We start from the raw sequence: 16,962 nt of genomic DNA, 5'->3' as shown, positions 1-16,962 counted from the left end.
GTGTCAGGGGAGCGGAGCTGGGTGCCCCCCAGAATGGCCACGGGCGGGGTGTCAGGGGAGCGGAGCTGGGTGCCCCCCAGAATGGCCCCGGGCAGGGTGTCGGGGAGGGGAGCTGGGTGCCGGGCGGGTGTCAGGGGAGGGGAGCTGGGTGCCGGGCGGGGTGTCAGGGGAGGGGAGCTGGGTGCCCCCCAGAATGGCCCCGGGCAGGGTGTCGGGGAGGGGAGCTGGGTGCCGGGCGGGTGTCAGGGGAGGGGAGCTGGGTGCCGGGCGGGGTGTCGGGGGAGGGGAGCTGGGTGCCGGGCGGGTGTCAGGGGAGGGGAGCTGGGTGCCGGGCGGGTGTCAGGGGAGGGGAGCTGGGTGCCCCCCAGAATGGCCACGGGCGGGGTGTCAGGGGAGGGGAGCTGGGTGCCGGGCGGGTGTCAGGGGAGGGGAGCTGGGTGCCGGGCGGGGTGTCAGGGGAGGGGAGCTGGGTGCCCCCCAGAATGGCCCCGGGCAGGGTGTCAGGGGAGGGGAGCTGCGTGCCGGGCGGGTGTCAGGGGAGGGGAGCTGGGTGCCGGGCGGGGTGTCAGGGAGGGGAGCTGGGTGCCCCCCAGAATGGCCCCGGGCAGGGTGTCAGGGGAGGGGAGCTGGGTGCCGGGCGGGTGTCAGGGGAGGGGAGCTGGGTGCCGGGCGGGGTGTCAGGGAGGGGAGCTGGGTGCCCCCCAGAATGGCCCCGGGCAGGGTGTCGGGGAGGGGAGCTGGGTGCCGGGCGGGTGTCAGGGGAGGGGAGCTGGGTGCCGGGCGGGGTGTCGGGGAGGGGAGCTGGGTGCCCCCCAGAATGGCCCCGGGCAGGGTGTCAGGGGAGGGGAGCTGGTGCCCCCCAGCATGGCTGCCCAACCCTGCAGAGCCAGGCCTGGGACCAGTGGGACGGCTGCTCTTCGGCAGGGTTGGCCCTGCTCTCCCCACCCCCAGCCCAGGGGACTAGGCCTCTGGATCCCCCCCGAGCTCCCCTCCCACCTCCCCAGCCCAGGGCCCAGTTACCTTAAATGTCATGATGAGGTGGGTGAAGTGGAACTCGGCCTCCAGGTCCAGGCGGATGCTGACGTGCTCCACGCCTGCGGAGACGGGGCGGGGTCACCCCCATGCACCAGCCCCCAGGGAGACAGGATGGGACGGGACGGGGTCACCAGCCCCTTTGCCACCTCCACATCCCAAGCTGTGGTCACTCCCAGCAGAGGCAGGTGTGGTGGCTGCGGGGGCCTCTCACCCAGCCTGGAGGTCCTGGCATTGGGGGGTCCCGAGGAGCCGTCTCCCGGCCCAGGCTCTCCTGAGGGTCCCCCGTGATTCCTGCAGCCCGGGGCAGCGCAGGCCAAGCATGGGCCATGACCTCTTCCCCTCCCCGCTAGTCTGGGCTCCGTCCACTTGCAGGGGAGCCTCTCTCCATGGCCCTGAGGGCCGCCCCTCACCATTCTCCGACTGCCACCAGGTGGGGTGCCCGTCCCGGCCGCTGAGGTACAGCACGTTCTGGATGCGGTGGCTGTTGCGCAGAGACGGGGACCGGGAGTCGCAGGAGAAGCATTTCTCCGAGTCCTGCAGCACAGAGAGGGTCCCAGTGCTGTCCCTGCCCCACGGCACAGCCCCCGCAGCAGGGGCAGACCGGGCACGGGGGCTGCCTCTGCTCAGTGCCTGCCCTTGGACAGACAGACAGACTCACCCCCGGACACGCAATCCAGACCCGCGCACGGACGGACTCGCACACCCACGGAGCCAGGCAGACAGACGGACGGACACAACCACCTTTTCAGCCGGACAGACGGACACATACACACCCCCACAGATCCAGGGGCCAGATGGACAGACACACACACACACACAGACGGACTCACGCGCACACGCAGAGCTGGACAGATGGACTCACTGTCACAGAGTGTGGGGGAGTCAGGGCCCTGCACCCCACTCCCTGCGATTCCCCGGGACTCTCAGCCAGCCAGTAAAACAGAAGGTTTATTAGCCGACAGGAACACAGTCCCACAGCGTGTAGGTACAACCAGAACCCCTCAGTCAAGTCCTTCTGGGGGTTCAGGGAGCTTAGACCCCAGCTTGGGGTTCCCTGCGTTGCACCACCCAGCCCCAAACTGACCCTAAAATATCCCTCCAGCAGCTTTCTCCCCGCTCCCCTCTGCTCCTCCTCTCCTTTGTTCAGTCTCTCGGGCAGAAGGTGTCACTTCCTGGCTCAGGTTACAGCTCAGGTAGCTTCCTTCTCATCCCCAATGTAACTCCCCAGCCACATTCCCAGGTCAAATCCACCCTGCTCCCTGCTCCATCACACTCACACGCACACGCACACACACAGACCCAGAGGACAGATGGACTCACGCACACACGCAGAGCCGGACAGACAGACTCACACACACAGATCCAGAGGACAGATGGACGGACACAACCACCAGTTCAGGCGGACTGACGGATACACACACACACACACATCCAGACAAACTCGTACACACCCACAGATCCAGGGGGCCAGATGGACAGACACACACACACACACACACACACACAGATGGACAGACGGACTCACACACACACACAGACCCAGAGGACAGATGGACTCACGCACACACGCAGAGCCGGACAGACAGACTCACACACAGATCCAGAGGACAGATGGACGGACACAACCACCAGTTCAGGCGGACTGACGGATACACACACACACACACACATCCAGACAAACTTGTACACACCCACAGATCCAGGGGGCCAGATGGACAGACACACACACACACACACACACACACAGATGGACAGACGGACTCACACACACACACGCAGATCCAGAGGACAGACGGACTCACGCACACACGCAGAGCCGGACAGACAGACTCACACACACGCGCGCTGACCCTGGCCCGCCCGCAGGCTCTGCCAGCCCGGCTGGGCTGAGTGTTTGGGGCTGGGCACAGGGGACCGAGCCCCCGTCTCCCTTGGCCAGGCTGCCCGAGGCCTGAGGCCCGGCTGGCGGGTGCCGGTGAGAGCGCAGGGCTGGTTGCCCTGGATGGGAGGGGCCTGGCTCAAGCCAGCGGGGGCTGGGGGCAGAGGGCCCTACCCCCCAGGTGCCCACGCAGAGCGACGGGGAGCGGGCAGCTGTCCACGCCGCACGCAGAGACCAGTGTTGGCCAGGGGCCAGGCCGCACAGCACCCGGAGGGTGGGGCACTGCCCCGGGCACCCCTTGGCGCGAGCCGGCCGGCGGGCGGGCGGGCGGGCGGGTACCTGCAGGTGGCTGACGATGCAGTACTCCTGGGGCCCCCACAGCCCACACGTGGACGTGGCGCTCAGGTTCTGGGCCCGCCCGATGAGCAGGTTCCCGGTGGCCGGGTGGCAGCTGCCCGCGGAGCAGCCTGGCTCGTCCTGGCTCGCCGCACCGGGCACCTGGCCTGGAGAGACAGACGGACTCACGCAGGTGGGCGCTCTGACAGGGCCTAAGCCCCAGCCCCCACATATGCCCCTGCCCCTGCACGAGGCCCCCGGGCTCACCCCTTCGTCCCCCCGCACACCCCTCCCCCCGTGCAACCCCCCGCACCCCTCCCTCTGCACACCCCTCCTCTGTGCAACCCCGCCCCCCTCCCCCTGCGCACCCCTCCCCCCACACCTACTCCTATGCAACCCCGCACCCCTCCCCTTGCACACCCCTCCCCCATGCACCCCCTGCACACACCTCCCCTGTGCAACCCCGCCCCCCTCCCCCCACACCTACTCCTATGCAACCCCGCACCCCTCTCCTGGCACACCCCTCCCCCATGCACCCCCTGCACACACCTCCCCCTGTGTAACCCCGTACCCCTCCTCCCACACACACTGCCCCCATGCACCCCCCCACCCCTCCCCCCACACCTACCCCTGTGCACCCCCTGCGCACACCCCTCCTCCTGTGCAACCCCCAGCACCCCTCCCCCTGCACACCCCTCCCCCTGTGTAACCCCATATCCCTCCTCCCACACACACTGCCCCCATGCACCCCCCCACCCCTCCCCCCACACCTACCCCTGTGCACCCCCTGCGCACACCCCTCCTCCTGTGCAACCCCCAGCACCCCTCCCCCTGCACACCCCTCCCCCTGTGTAACCCCATATCCCTCCTCCCACACACACTTCCCCTATGCACCCCCCCACACCTACCCCTGTGCACCCCCTGCGCACACCTCCCCCCGCACACCCCTCCTCCCGTGCAACCCCCAGCACCCCTCCCCCTGCACACCCCTCCCCCTGTGTAACCCCATACCCCTCCTCCCACACTCACTTCCCCTATGCACCCCCCACACCCCTCCCCCGCACACCCCTCCCCCCCACACCTACCCCTGTGCACCCCCACGTACCCCTCCCCTCACACTTCCCTCCCCCCCCCACACCCTCCCCTGGGCACCCCCCGCACCAACACTGGGTCCCAGACCCGCTGACCCGGCAGGGAAGTGCCAGCCTGCGATGGGGGGAGCAAAGGCCTTTGTCTGGCCTGCCATGACTGCCCCCCTCCCCAACTCTGCCCTGCCAATGATTAACTAGTGAGGCCGTGCCCAGGGACACACTCCACACCCTCGGGAGCAGGGCCCCACCTGGGCATGACCTGTGGAGTCCCCAGCACCGGGGCAGAGCAGGGGGTGGGGGAGGGGTCAGTGGGGGGGCTCTGCATAGCCCCCTGCTCTGTCTCGGACCGGCCGCCAGGCAGCACCAGGCCCCGGGCGGACGGGGCTCGGGGCTGCCCTGGCCGTGCCCGTCCCCGTCCCGGGAGCTGTGAGCACGGTCAGGCGCTGCCCTAATTCCGCTGCCGGGGCTCAGCGGAGCCAGGACGTCTGGGGATTTACGGCTCAGCTTCAGGGGCCCTTTGCCACGTGGGGAAGGAGTGGGCACAACCCCCTGCCTCCATCCGGCCCCCCCAGACCCTGCCTTCAACCGGCCCCCACCGGGCCCCCGCCTTCAACCGGGCCCCTGCCCTCAGGGCACCCCACCTTCAACCGGCCCCCACTGGGCCCCCGCCCTCAGGGCCCCCCGCCTTCAACCGGCCCCCACCGGGCCCCCGCCCTCAGGGCCCCCCGCCTTCATCCGGGCCCCCTGCCTTCAACCGGCCCCCACCGGGCCCCCGCCCTCAGGGCCCCCCACCTTCAACCGGCCCCCACCGGGCCCCCGCCCTCAGGGCCCCTCGCCTTCAACCGGCCCCCACCGGGCCCCCGCCCTCAGGGCCCCTCGCCTTCATCTGGCCCCCACCGGGCCCCCGCCCTCAGGGCCCCCCGCCTCCATCCAGCCCCCACTGGGCCCCTGCCCACAGGGCCTCCCGTGTCCATCCAGCCCCCACCGGGCCCCCGCGCTCAGGGCACCCCAGGGCACATGGGTGCGCACACCCGGGGTCTGCGGCTGGCGCTGCCCGCCTGCCCTGGGAGGGGAGGGGAGAAGGTGCCCGGGGCTGCGCGTGAGCGGGACTTACCCAGCAGCAGGAGAGCGAGCAGCAGCTCCATGGGCCCGGGGGTCCGGCCTGGGGAGAGCGAGGGGAGAGGGTTACGCCGGGCCGGGCCGGGCCGGGCGAGGGGAGTGTGGGTGGAGGTCAGATCTGCGGGGAGCCGTGGGGCCAGGGTGCAAAGGGCGGAGGGGAAAGAGACTGGGGGTGATGGGAAGGGGGGTGGGACAGGGCTCCCTCTTCCCTACGCAGTGGCCCAGGCCTCCTTCCTGCCAGCCCCACAGGTGGGAGGTGCCAGGGCTCCCTGGTGCTGCTAACGCCCGACGCCGGGGCTTGGCCACAGTCAGCAGAGCCAGGGCGCCCGTGGGGCCGGCTGCCCCAGAGGTCAGGCGCTGCTCAGCCACCCCCAGGACAGCACCTGTGGTCCCCCCACAGCCCCTCACCTTGCGGAGCTGGGGGATCAGGGGCAGGCGGGAGCTGCCTGTGGCTGGGGGGTCCCACGTCTCAGAACAGGCGCATGTGCCCCGAGCCAGCGCCTGCCCTAGTGAGGGCAAAGTGCCCCGGTGGGCAGTGCCACCCCGCCAGTGGCATGAGGGGAGCTGGCACGCTAACCTGGGGCCGGGCATGCGAAGCAGCCAGCACAACTCATAGCAAGAATTGGAGTAGGAGACAAGGATCCCGGACACCTGGGTTCTCTTCCTGGCGCTGCCCCGACTGATGTGGGGTGCTGAGCAAGCCCATTCCCCTCGCTGCCCCGGGCACCCTCCTGCCAGCTCACCCCCACAGGGCACCGGGCTCGGGGCTGGAGGAGAAATCCAGGCAGCTTGAGCAGTAATGTCGCTGCCGGGGCCGGGCACCTTAGGGCAGCAGGCGCCGCGTGCAGCCCCCTCCCGCTCGCCCCAGAGCCGCCCCGGTACTCACGTCTGAGCGGTGCAGCCCGCGGCCCTGGCAGCCGCTCCCCACTACGCGCGGGGGGACGGGGGAGCTGGCTGCAGGCGGGGCGGAGGCGGCCCCCGAGAGCGCCCCTCCTGCTCCTGCGAGTCCCCGAGCCCTGGGCGGGCAGCGTGAGAACTCGCAGCACAAAAACAAGCTGGCAAACAAGGGAAGCGATGGGTAAAACTCACCCGGCTCCTCTCCCAGGCACAGGGAGGCCGGGACAGAGCGATTCTTATTCAAATCGGCGCTGGGGCTGTGAAAGGGGCTAACGGTCTCCAGGCTACGGGAATGTCACAGCCGATTCTTTCTGCTCGGCAGTGCACACAGGCCAGCCGGGGCGGGGACGACCGGCCTCTGGGCCCTGGGCCGGCCCCGGCCAGGCTGACCCAGGCCAGGCTCCCGGCTCACGAGGGGCTACTGTTACCGCCAAGCCGGTCGCCCTGTGGGGCATGAGCCGAGGGAGCTGCTCCGGTCTCGCCACCTCCTGGGGCACACGGCGCGCTTGGGCAGGCGGGTGCAGACACCTGGCTCCCCCGGCCGCGCTGGGGGGAGAGGGCCCACTCCTTGTCCCCCCGCTGGCCTCAAGCCCCAAAGCGTGGGAAGCCGGGGCTAGGGAGAAAGGAGCAGGCCCGTTCCCAGGGTGCTGGCCCCAGCCAGGCAGGAATGTGCGTGTTGTGTCTTGCACCAGGCTCTCTGCGCGTCCCACAGCTGCTGCCACCAGGACGGGGAGGGGGCAGGGTGGGAAACAGCCAGTGTCCCGGCACGGCCCGCTCTGGGGGCTGGGCAGGGAGGGAGCCGGCTCCATGCCCGGGGGCATCCAAGCTGGCACTCCAGGATCCCCTTGGCTGGGTGGGCCACGAGCCCCTGGGACTGGGAGGCAGGTGGCCAGCTGGCCACCAGATCTCTGGAGAGCGGCTCAGTGCCGGGGGCCGGCCAGGACCCAGATGAGCCCTGCCCTGGGGGCAAGGGGGGGTCTTTGCAGGAGGGTGGAGCCTGAGTTTGACTCCCAGGAGGGGCTGTGCTCTGGCCACACCCCTGTCCCGGAGGGCACCACATGGGGACCCCACCAAACCTCGGGTTCCCTGCTGCTATAGGGCCCTCTGTCCCCTGCCCCACAGCCTCAGGGAGCTGCTTCATCCCTGGGGCTCAGAGATGGGGCCTGGCCCGGCAGCCTGCAGGGCTCCAGCTAGCCAGACCCACCCCTTGTCCCAGCGTCGGCTTTGCCCCCGTGCAGGTGCAGGAGCAGGAGCAGGAGCAGGAGCGGCCTCCCCCAGCCCCGGCGGCCCGAAGCCTGGGGGGCCAGCCCGGCTCAGGGACCCTCCTGTCGGCCCCAGAGCTCCCCCCACGTGGCTGGTCTCTCCTGCCCCAGGGCGCTGGGCAGGGCAGAGAGGCCCAGCCCCCATGGGCTTTGCCTCCAGCCCCGCACCATGGACACTGGCCCAGGCTGGGCACCGTGTGGCCTGTTCGCCAGGGCACGTGCTGGGACTCCAGCCGGGGCCCTGGGCCCGGCAGCGCCGCCCCAGGGGCACGTTCACCCCTCAGGGAACAGCAGCCCAGTGTCCCGGGCCCACCCCTGGGAAGGCTGTGAGCCCCAATGGCTCTGTTCCAGCCCCACCTGTGAGCACAGCACCCCGAGCTCCCCCACACCTGAGCTGGCCAGGGCAGGACACCACATGCTCACAGGGAGCCCCTCCGAGCAGCCCCAGCTACCCTCTGCCAGTGTGCAGGGCACCGCGCCCTTCCCGCGAGCTCTGGGCACCTCCAGGCCTCCCACCCCCTCAGCACTGCCCAGCCTCCAGGCCAAATGCCACCCCCCCCCCACTGCAAAGCTGCCACCTCTGGGAAGGAGTGGGGCAGCTGTGTTGGCACTGGCAACCCACGGAGACTGCCTGCCGGGGGGGCAGCACAGACAGGCCAGGGCACAGGGTTCACACCCCACTCAGCCAAGCCAGCCCTGCCCCGGGGAGACGATCAGCCCTTCCCGCCCCGCCCCGCCCAAGCAGGGCGCCTCAGCTCTGCCCAGGCAGCGAGAGTGAGCCAGGCGGGGCGCTGGCTGGGGCCGCCCGGCCAGGGAACAGCACGAAGGCAGCACGCAGAGCCAGGGCCGCACTGGTACCTGTACGGCTGTCGCTGCTCGGGGTCCCTGGCAAGGGCCACGCTTGGCCAGGTGGGCACACGCCCGTCCGGAAGCCCCTGGCAGCGGCCTGCAGCAGCCGACTCCCACCTCAGTCTGCTCAGGGCTGGGCTGTTTGTTCCTGCAAAGGTTCCCTCCCTCAGGCTCCTCCTCCCGCCACCGGTGCCAGGTGGGGCGGGCCCCGCAGCTCAGCCAAGGTGAGCGGGAGGCCAGGTGCAGCGGCTCTCCCAGCCCTGCGCACGGGGGAGAGGAGGGAGTGTGCCCCTGCCCCCTGAGCTGCCAGCCCTCAGCTCCCCGCTGTGAGTGAGGTGCAGCATGCGAGGGCATGGGGCCCCGGGGCCCTGCCCTGCCCTGGCACTGCAGCCATGGGGAGGGGCGGGCACCTCAGGCTGTGGCTGGCCCCGGGGCTTGGGGCCGTGCCACGTGCCAGGGAGTGCCCGGCTCTGCCCGGGCAGGGCGCCCAGGCCTGTCCCTACGTACAACACTTGGAGCATGTCTCCTGCCCAACAACATGCATGGAGCCGCCCGTCGGCCACCCTGACATGCGAGCATTGGCGCCAATCAGTGCCTAGCTGCCTGGCTCCGGGCCAGAGCCGCTGGGTGCTTGGTGTGGGACGTCAGGCAGCGCCGGGGGTGGGCACTCCTGCCCAAGGCTTGGGCCCAGCACACCCTACTTTGTTCCTTGCAGGCAGTCCCGCCCCTGCCCGCCTGCTGGCACCATTAATGCTTTTGATCCTGCAGCGAGCCCCTCCCTCGGTGTCGCTGGGCACAGGCAGGGTGTTCCCCAGCGCGCTGGGCACGGCTCGGCTCTCCAGGGGATCTCTACCCAGTGCCAAGCCCATCGCAGGCGATCCCGTCTGTCACGAGTCCCCGGGCGCTGCTCTGGAGCTGCTCCCCACCAAGCCAGGCAGGACTCTGGGGAGCCTCCTCTCCCTTGGAGCAGCCTGTCTGCAGGGCAAGAAGCTCCCACGGCTTCACCTCCTGGGTCTCTCCTTGGAGCATTCAGCATCCTCTGCCCCTCCGTGCGCTTCCCACAGCGAGTCCGCCCCAGCGGGGTTTTGGGGGCGCCACAGGGTCCTGCACCCCCACTGCGCAGTCAGGTGTGACTCTCAGCCAGCCAGGGACACAGAGGTTTATTCGGTGACAGGAACAGGGTCTAACACAGAGCTTGTAGGTACCGTGAGCTGGACCCCTCGGCCGGGTCCATTCTGGGGGGCAGTGAGCCAGACCCCCCCGTCTGCCCTCACTCCTCATCCCCAGCCAGCTCCAGACTGACACCCCCCCCAGCCCCTCCTCTCTGCTCAGCTCCTTCCCCGGGCCAGGAGGTCACCTGATCTCTGTGTCTCCAACACCTTCAGCCGGCACCTTTGCAGAGGAGGGCCCCAGGCCATCAGTTGCTAGGAGACAGTGTCAGGCATTTAGGTGCACTGGCCCCTTGCTCTGCAGCAATCACACCCCCTGATCCACCACCTGGATATTAAGAACTGCAGAGGGGACACTGAGGCACCAGCACTGTATTCAGAGCAAACATTAAGAACATTCCCAGCTCGTCACAGTGCCCCAGTGCCAAGCCACCAGCCACATGCAGACGCCCTGGGACTGGCAAGCTCCCTGTGGGGAACAGCAGCAAGCCGAGGCCATCGCCTGGGCCCAGCCGGCGAGTCGGGGGGGCTGGTGCCTGTGACGAGCTGGGAATGTTCTTAATGTTTGCTCTGAATACGGTGTTGGCGCCTCAGTGTCCCCTCTGCAGTTCTTAAGTATCCAGGTGGTGGATCAGGGGGTGTGATTGCTGCAGAGCAAGGGGCCAGTGCACCTAAATGCCTGACACTGTCTCCTAGCAACTGATGGCCTGGGCCCCTCCTCTGCAAAGGTGCCAACTGAAGGTGTTGGAGACACAGAGATCAGGTGACCTCCTGGCCCGGGGAAGGAGCTGAGCAGAGGAGGGGCTGGAGGGGGTGTCAGTCTGGAGCTGGCTGGGGACGAGGAGTGAGAGCAGATGTGGGGGTCTGGCTCACTGCCCCCCCCCTCCAGAATGGACCCGGCCGAGGGGTCCAGCTCACGGTACCTACAAGCTCTGTGTTAGACCCTGTTCCTGTCGTCTAATAAACCTCTGTGTCACTGGCTGGCTGAGAGTCACGTCTGACTGCGAAGTGGGGGTGCAGGACCCTGTGGCCCCCCCAGGACCCCGCCTGGGCGGACTCGCTGTGGGAAGCGCACGGAGGGGCAGAGGATGCTGAATGCTCCAAGCAGAGACCCAGGAAGTGAAGCCGTGGGAGCTTCTTGCCCTGGGGACAGGCTGCTCCGAGGGAGAGGAGGCTCCCCAGAGTCCTGCCTGGCTTGTGGGGAGCAGTCCCAGAGCAGCGCCTGGGGACTCCATGACAACTCTCTCTCCCCCCTTCAAGACCGAACTGAGCGGGGTCACTCCAGCCAGTGACCTGGGGAAGTTCGAACCCACCCACGTTCCCAGGGATGCTCCAGCATCTCTCCCCTTCCTTGGGGTGAGTTACACCAGGACAGTCCAGTCTCGCGCCCTCCCTTAGGCTGGGGGTGCTTGGTGGCGCTCGCAGGCCGCATGTGGGAAGGTTTATGCGGCTCGAACCCTTTTGCCAGCCCAATACCCCTGGGGTTCAAACTGGGACGGGGTCTTCTCCCAGCGCCCTGGGCTGCGATTCGGGCTCCCTTGGTTACGAGCCCCCATCTTGGCCTTGGCCAGCGCTGGGCTTGGGCAGCCGCTCCCCACCTTGTGCCCAGATACAACCCCTCTGCCGTCCCCACCTGACACTGTCCAGCTGTTACCGTCAGTCCCACCTCCTTGAGGCAGCCCGGCCCCCTCTTCACCTGGGACACCTGTTCCTCGCAGGTCTGGCTAGAGACGCCCATGTTATCAGTGTCTGCCAGGGCCAGGTTCTCCATCCCCCTCAGCTTGTCTAGAATCTCTCCAGGCCTAGGCATGGGGTCGGCATCGGACACCACGATGGCTTTAAACTTCCGATGGTCCCCACAGAACCAGATCATCCCGTCTCCCTTGGGGACCAGCCCCACGGGTGAGGCCCGTGGGCTGTTGAACGGGTGGATCCCATCTAAAGCCAGCAGGTCCTTGACCTCTCTCCAGGTTCTGGGCTGCTTCCCCAGTGACTCTGAACAGGGAACACCTGATGGGGAGTGTGACGATGCAGTTCTGGCGGGACCCAACTGAGGTGCCAATTCAGGACCAATTGCTCAAACAGGGCAGTCACAGCCCCAGGCTGGGGTTTTTCCACTTCTAAGGCAAACCAAACCAGCCAGACAAAAAGGACTTCGGTCTCACCCCACTGGCTAACCACAAGTCACACAAGCAATTCCCTTAGACACTCCAGTCTCCCAGTATCACCACCAGTGCACTCGTCCTGGGGATGAATGGTTATGAAAACCAACACCCCAGTAAAAGAAAAAAGGTTCTCTCGATCCCAAAGGACCAAGCCCCAGACCCAGGTCAATATACACATCAGATCTTACCCACAAATCACGCTGGTGCCAATCCTTTAGAATCTAAAATCTAAAGGTTTATTCATAAAGGGAAAAAGGTAGAGATGAGAGCTAGAATTGGTTAAATGGAATCAGTTACATACAGTAATGGCAAAGTTCTTGGTTCAGGCTTGTAGCAGTGATGGAATAAACTGCAGGTTTAAATCAAGTCTCTGGAGTACATCCCCCGCTGGGCTGGGTCATCAGTCCCTTGTGTAGAGCTTCAGTTTGTAGCAAAGTTCCTCCAGAGGTAAGAAGCAGGATTGAAGACAAGATGGAGATGAGGCATCAGCCTTATATAGACTCTTCCAGGTGTAAGAACCTCTTTGTTCTTACTGTGGAAAATTACAGCAAAATGGAGTCTGGAGTCACATGGGCAAGTCCCTGCATACTTTGCTGAGTTACAAGGCGTGTCTGCCTTCTCTCCATGGGTCAATTGTGTAGCTGATGGTCCTTAATGGGCCATCAAGCAGGCTAGGCAGAGCTAACACCAACTCCTCTGGGATGTTTCCCAGAAGCACAGCATAAGTTTGAATATATTGGCTCTATACAGACAGTATAGAGCCAATATTCATAACTTCAACTAAAAATGATACACAGACATACAGACAGCATAATCATAACCAGCAACCCAGAACCTGGTCATAGACACCTTAGATGACCCCCTTTACCTAAGATTTGGTGCCACTACAGGACCTTGGTTGCAACCCATGTTCTATATGGTCCCAATTTATATCAATAACGTCACAGGGAGATTGGCTCCCTCCTCAGGGAAGAGATTCCCCCAGGGGGTCTTCCCCCTTCTCCTCCCAATCCTCCCCTTCCAGGTCCAGGGGTCCCCTCACTCTCCCCCCATTCAGCAGCTCGAGAGGGAAGAACCCTGTGGATTCCTGGGGCACCACCAGCTGCCTCCTGATTCCACCCAGTTCTACTTCCCCTTGGGGAGCCCATTCCCGGCACAGGAATCCCTTCTCCCGCAGGACTCTGTCCCTGCAGCCTTCCCCAAGGGGGTTTGCAGCGCTGGGGCCAGCAAGTTCCCTCAGCTTCTCCAAGGAGGGGTCCCTCTGCAGCTCGGTCTGGGATTCAGCTGCTGGGGCAGGGAGTGGGACCTGCTCCCTCTCGCTGGCTGGGCCTGGGGTCACAGACCCCCCGAGCCCTGTCCCTGGTAGCTCCCTCCCTGCTGTGTAATCACTTCCCAGCAGCACGTCTGGACCAGGCAAACCTGGTTGGCAGCCGACCCGCCCTGCCTGGGTGTCCCCCCACTCAGCTGGGGTCTCAGCTCCCCCCGTGCTCGGCGCTGCCCTGGCTGTCCCCGTGGGGGCAGGCAGCGAGCTCTCTGCTCTGGTCACAGCCTCAGAGCCAGCGTGAGCCCCTCTCCGGTGTGCAGGGGGGCGGGGAGCATCTCTCCCTCCCACTCAGCCCCAGGGGGCTGGTTACAGGCAGGCAGGTATCCCAAGCCCAGCAGCTCCTCCCCCCTGCCAGCCAGGTCATTTGCATTTTCACTGACCATTTCCATCCTAGCCAATTGGTTCCCTGGATTTGAATTCAAACCCTCGGCCGTTACAGGAGCACGACATGCACATGTGCATGCCCACACACATACAGCACCCCCAGACACGTGTCCCTGCACAACATGCATATGTGAATGCCCACACAGCAGCCCCAAACACGTGTGTACCTGCATGACATACACATGTGCACACCCACACAGCACCTCAGACACGTGTGTACCTGCATGACATGCACACATGCATGCCTGCACACATGTAGGCATCCCCCAGACCTACACATGTCTCTGCACAACATGCAGATGTGAATGCCCACACAGCACCCCCCCCCACACGTGTGTACCTGCATGATATACACATGTGCATGGCCACACAGCACCCCCGAGACACGTGTGTACCTGCATGACATGCACACGTGCAGGCATCCCCCAGACACATGCATGTCCCTCCACGACATTCAGATGTGCACACCCACACAGCACCCCCAGACACACATGTCCCTGCACGACATGCACATGTGCACAGTCGCACACGCACAGGCACCCGCAGACACACATGTACGTGCAGGGAGCTGCACATCAGATGGGATGCGTTGCCTGAGAGTAAATAAGCTCTGCACCAGCAAGCCAGCCCCACCCATGCGCCCCCAGCCGCCGAGAGCCCATCACCCCCCAGCTGCACACACCTCCCTGGAGGGCCCTGTGCAGATAGCGGGCCGGCCCCTGCGCCCCCCGGCTGTCATTGAGGTCGGCGAGCGGCTCCCTGGCCAGCAGTAGGCTGGTTTCGTCCTGGTGCAGCTCCCCCAGCCGGTGCATCACATGCAGCTGCCGCCTCCACCGTGCCACCCGCTTCATCCTGGGCGTGAGAGCGGCGCGTCCCAGCCAGGGCACCTGCTGGGGGCAGCGTCACGGGGGAGTGGGGAGAGACAGAGCGCAACACCCAGCCATGGCACCCACACACGGGGGGGAGGGGCATGGGGCCCTCATGTAGTGGGGGGGGACATGGGGGTCCCCAGCCCATTCAGCCGTGGTGCCCTGCCAGGGAGGCTCCCGCAGACCCCCCCCCCGAGGGGGGACCACCTTTGGGGGTAGGAATCACGGCCAAGCCAGCTCCCACCCATGGCAATCCCACATGCAGGGACAACCTGCCGCAGCCCAGGAGCCCCTCACCTGCTCGGCGAGCGTCTGCCCCGTCCTGGCCTCTGCCGCCTGCCGCCGGCGCTGTGGCTCCTCGTGCAGGACTCGCCAGAGCTCCTCAGCGCCGGCCCCTGGGGGGAGGGACGGGGCGAGTGTCCAGGCCAAGTGCCCCAAGCTGGTGGCCGCAGGGCTGCTGCTATGTACCCAGCCAGCCTGGCCAATGGGCTGGGCCCGGGACAGGCCCACGGGGCTGAGAAATGGAGGCCTCCCCCCCGGCCCGGGGTGCAGCCAGCCCAGACCACGGGGCTCAGAATGTGCAGCCAGGGCCGTGGGCGCTGGCTCCGGGGGCCAGGGAGCTGGGGCTGGGCCCTTACCTCCCACTGCCTCCAGCAGGCCCGGCTCCCCAGGGCTCCTGCATCGCGCCAGGGCTGGCGGGCTCAGGAAGTATTTGGCTCTTTCAGGGCCCAGAAGGCTGCGGGCAAGGAAGCAGGTCACACCATGCAGCCTGGCATGCCCAGCCCCCACCCCCGGCCTGCCCCCACCCGCGATGGCTGTGCCACCCCCCTAAGCCCAGGATCCACCCAGTTTGCCATGGCCCACCCCTCAGGATCTAACCCACCTGGACTCCACCCAGGATCTGGCCCAGCCCACCACGTCCCTGCCCGGCTGGTGCCCACGAGTGCCCAGGCAGCCGGGGTGCCAGCCCTGTCAGGACACCCGGTGTTTCCATGGGGCGAGCCCACCCCACCCTGCCAGCGGCCTGCAGGGCTCCCCTGGGAGGGGCTCGCCTCCCTCGCTCACCTGTACAGGTGCTGCCGATAGTCGGGTGGGGGGCCGGCCGGGGGCCCCTCCTCGATCCCCGGCAGCCTCTGGCTCTTGCTCCCCTCACAGGGGGCTTGGCTGCTGGGTGCTTCCTCCATGGGGCCGGACCCCTGGTGCCCCCAGCACTGGGACTCAGCTAGAACAGAGGGGGAGGGGCGAGGAGCAGGGGCGACCCTTCACCATGGTGCCCCCCCTTCACTGGGCCCCACCCCATCCCCACCACACTCACGGTTCCCCACACCCTGCCCCACGCCAGCCCCAGGCCCTGCCAACCCCCCGCCTCAGCCCAGCACTCGGCCCCAGGCTCTGCTGGGGAGCGGGGAGAGCCAGCCCCCCCATGGCGAGGTCCCTGGCACCCCTGGGCCCCGGCTCACTGTCACCTGCCGGCCCCGCGGCTCCGGCCTCTTGTGCAGGTGTTGCCATGGCACCACCGTCTCCTCCCGCCCGGATCACCGGGCAGCAGAGCCTGGCAGTGGGCAGGGCTCTGGGGAGGAGCGTTGGGGGCAGGGAGGGAAGGGGGGCTGGGCTGCCCCGGGGGCGGGGGGATATAAGGACATGCTGTGGGCCCGGCCCCTCCTGCTGACCCTGGGCTGTGGCCAGGACCCCCACCAGCCGGCTCCTCAGGCCAGGGCTTGCTGGGGTTCCCAGGGGGGACACGGGGAGTGGGGGGCAGAGCCATAGCCCAGGCTCACGCTGCCCCCTTCTGGCTGCCTGGAGCAGGGACCGCCGGGGGCTGGAGGGTTGGTTCTCGGCTGCCAGCCCGTCCCCAGCCCAGGCGGAGGGGACACTGGGCACCCCCAGAGCCAGGCAGGCCTCTGTGCTCAGCCCTTCAGCTTCATTTCTGCCACATACACCTGGCAATAAGTGCCAGCTCCTGCCCCTGCTGTCAGAGACGCGAACAAAGGGCTGAAATGCGCTACGGGGGCTGGTCAGCAGCATCCTCCCCCCCCCGGGATGCCAGGCCTGGTCACCCCCCTCCCACCGCAGAGAGGAGAGGCGGGTGGTGGGAATGACTAGGGGCCAGGAGAAACTCCCGTACCGAGAGAGACGGAAAAGACTGGGCCTGCTTCCCTCTCTCACAGCCAGTTCCCCCAGCCTTGGGACCTGCCAGGAAACGTGAGCAGAACATCTGTGAAGCCACGTTCGGTGCTTGCCTGAATGGTTCTCCAAGTCCAAAGCTGAGGGGATGGGGAGGACAGGGTGTCACGGGGTCCCAGGGCGATGCTCTGGAACTGCTCCCCACCAAGCCAGGCAGGACTCTGGGGAGCCTCCTCTCCCTTGGAGCAGCCTGTCTGCAGGGCAAGCAGCTCCCACGGCTTCACCTCCTGGGTCTCTCCTTGGAGCATTCAGCATCCTCTGCCCCTCCGTGCGCTTCCCCCAGCGAGTCCACCCAGGCGGGGTCCTGGGGAAGCCACAGGGTCCTGCCCCCCCACTTCGCAGTCAGACGTGACTCTCAGCCAGCCAGGGACACAGAGGTTTATTAGATGACAGGAACAG

General features: G+C 66.8%; 2 protein-coding genes across 4 annotated transcripts in view; both read right to left on the bottom strand.

Annotated features, from left to right (window-relative positions):
* The window catches only part of LOC123374381 (laminin subunit beta-2-like), a 47,278-nt gene extending 38,651 nt beyond the window's left edge, over window positions 1-8,627 (bottom strand). Inside the window, exons 1-5 of one of the 3 annotated variants that reach the window (XM_045024301.1) lie at window positions 8,478-8,627; window positions 5,456-5,503; window positions 3,254-3,417; window positions 1,446-1,569; window positions 1,021-1,094 (exon numbers count right to left, since the gene is read on the bottom strand). In XM_045024301.1, coding sequence (XP_044880236.1) covers window positions 1,021-1,094; window positions 1,446-1,569; window positions 3,254-3,417; window positions 5,456-5,486 — 393 coding nt within the window. In that variant the 5' untranslated portion in view covers window positions 5,487-5,503; window positions 8,478-8,627. Of the gene's footprint in view, window positions 1-1,020; window positions 1,095-1,445; window positions 1,570-3,253; window positions 3,418-5,455; window positions 6,516-6,549; window positions 6,652-8,477 lie in introns of those variants that run through there. The other 2 variants (XM_045024302.1, XM_045024303.1) reach the window with 2 other exon arrangements.
* A 3,666-nt stretch (window positions 8,628-12,293) lies between these two features.
* LOC123374385 lies at window positions 12,294-15,937 on the bottom strand. Its single transcript, XM_045024309.1, has 6 exons — window positions 15,846-15,937; window positions 15,445-15,601; window positions 15,018-15,115; window positions 14,677-14,774; window positions 14,193-14,400; window positions 12,294-12,334 (listed from the first exon to the last, which is right to left on the bottom strand). The coding sequence occupies exons 1-6, from the start codon at window positions 15,886-15,888 to the stop codon at window positions 12,294-12,296; spliced, it is 645 nt and encodes a 214-aa protein (XP_044880244.1). The 5' UTR covers window positions 15,889-15,937.
* Window positions 15,938-16,962: the final 1,025 nt, after the last annotated feature.

Source organism: Mauremys mutica, chromosome 7 (genome assembly GCF_020497125.1).
Source record: "Mauremys mutica isolate MM-2020 ecotype Southern chromosome 7, ASM2049712v1, whole genome shotgun sequence".
Lineage (NCBI taxonomy): Eukaryota > Metazoa > Chordata > Testudines > Geoemydidae > Mauremys > Mauremys mutica.
Note: the sequence above shows the minus strand (reverse complement) of the source record. Positions and strands in the feature narration are given on the sequence as shown.

Bases quoted from the DNA above. Each gene is read 5' to 3' on its own strand.
- LOC123374385 (XM_045024309.1), bottom strand. From the start codon at position 15,888: ATGGCAACACCTGCACAAGAGGCCGGAGCCGCGGGGCCGGCAG. The intron at 15,602-15,845 runs GTGACAGTGAGC...CCTCTGTTCTAG, and splicing joins CGGAGCCGCGGGGCCGGCAG to CTGAGTCCCAGTGCTGGGGG. The intron at 14,775-15,017 runs GTAAGGGCCCAG...CCCTCCCCCCAG, and splicing joins CCTGCTGGAGGCAGTGGGAG to GGGCCGGCGCTGAGGAGCTC.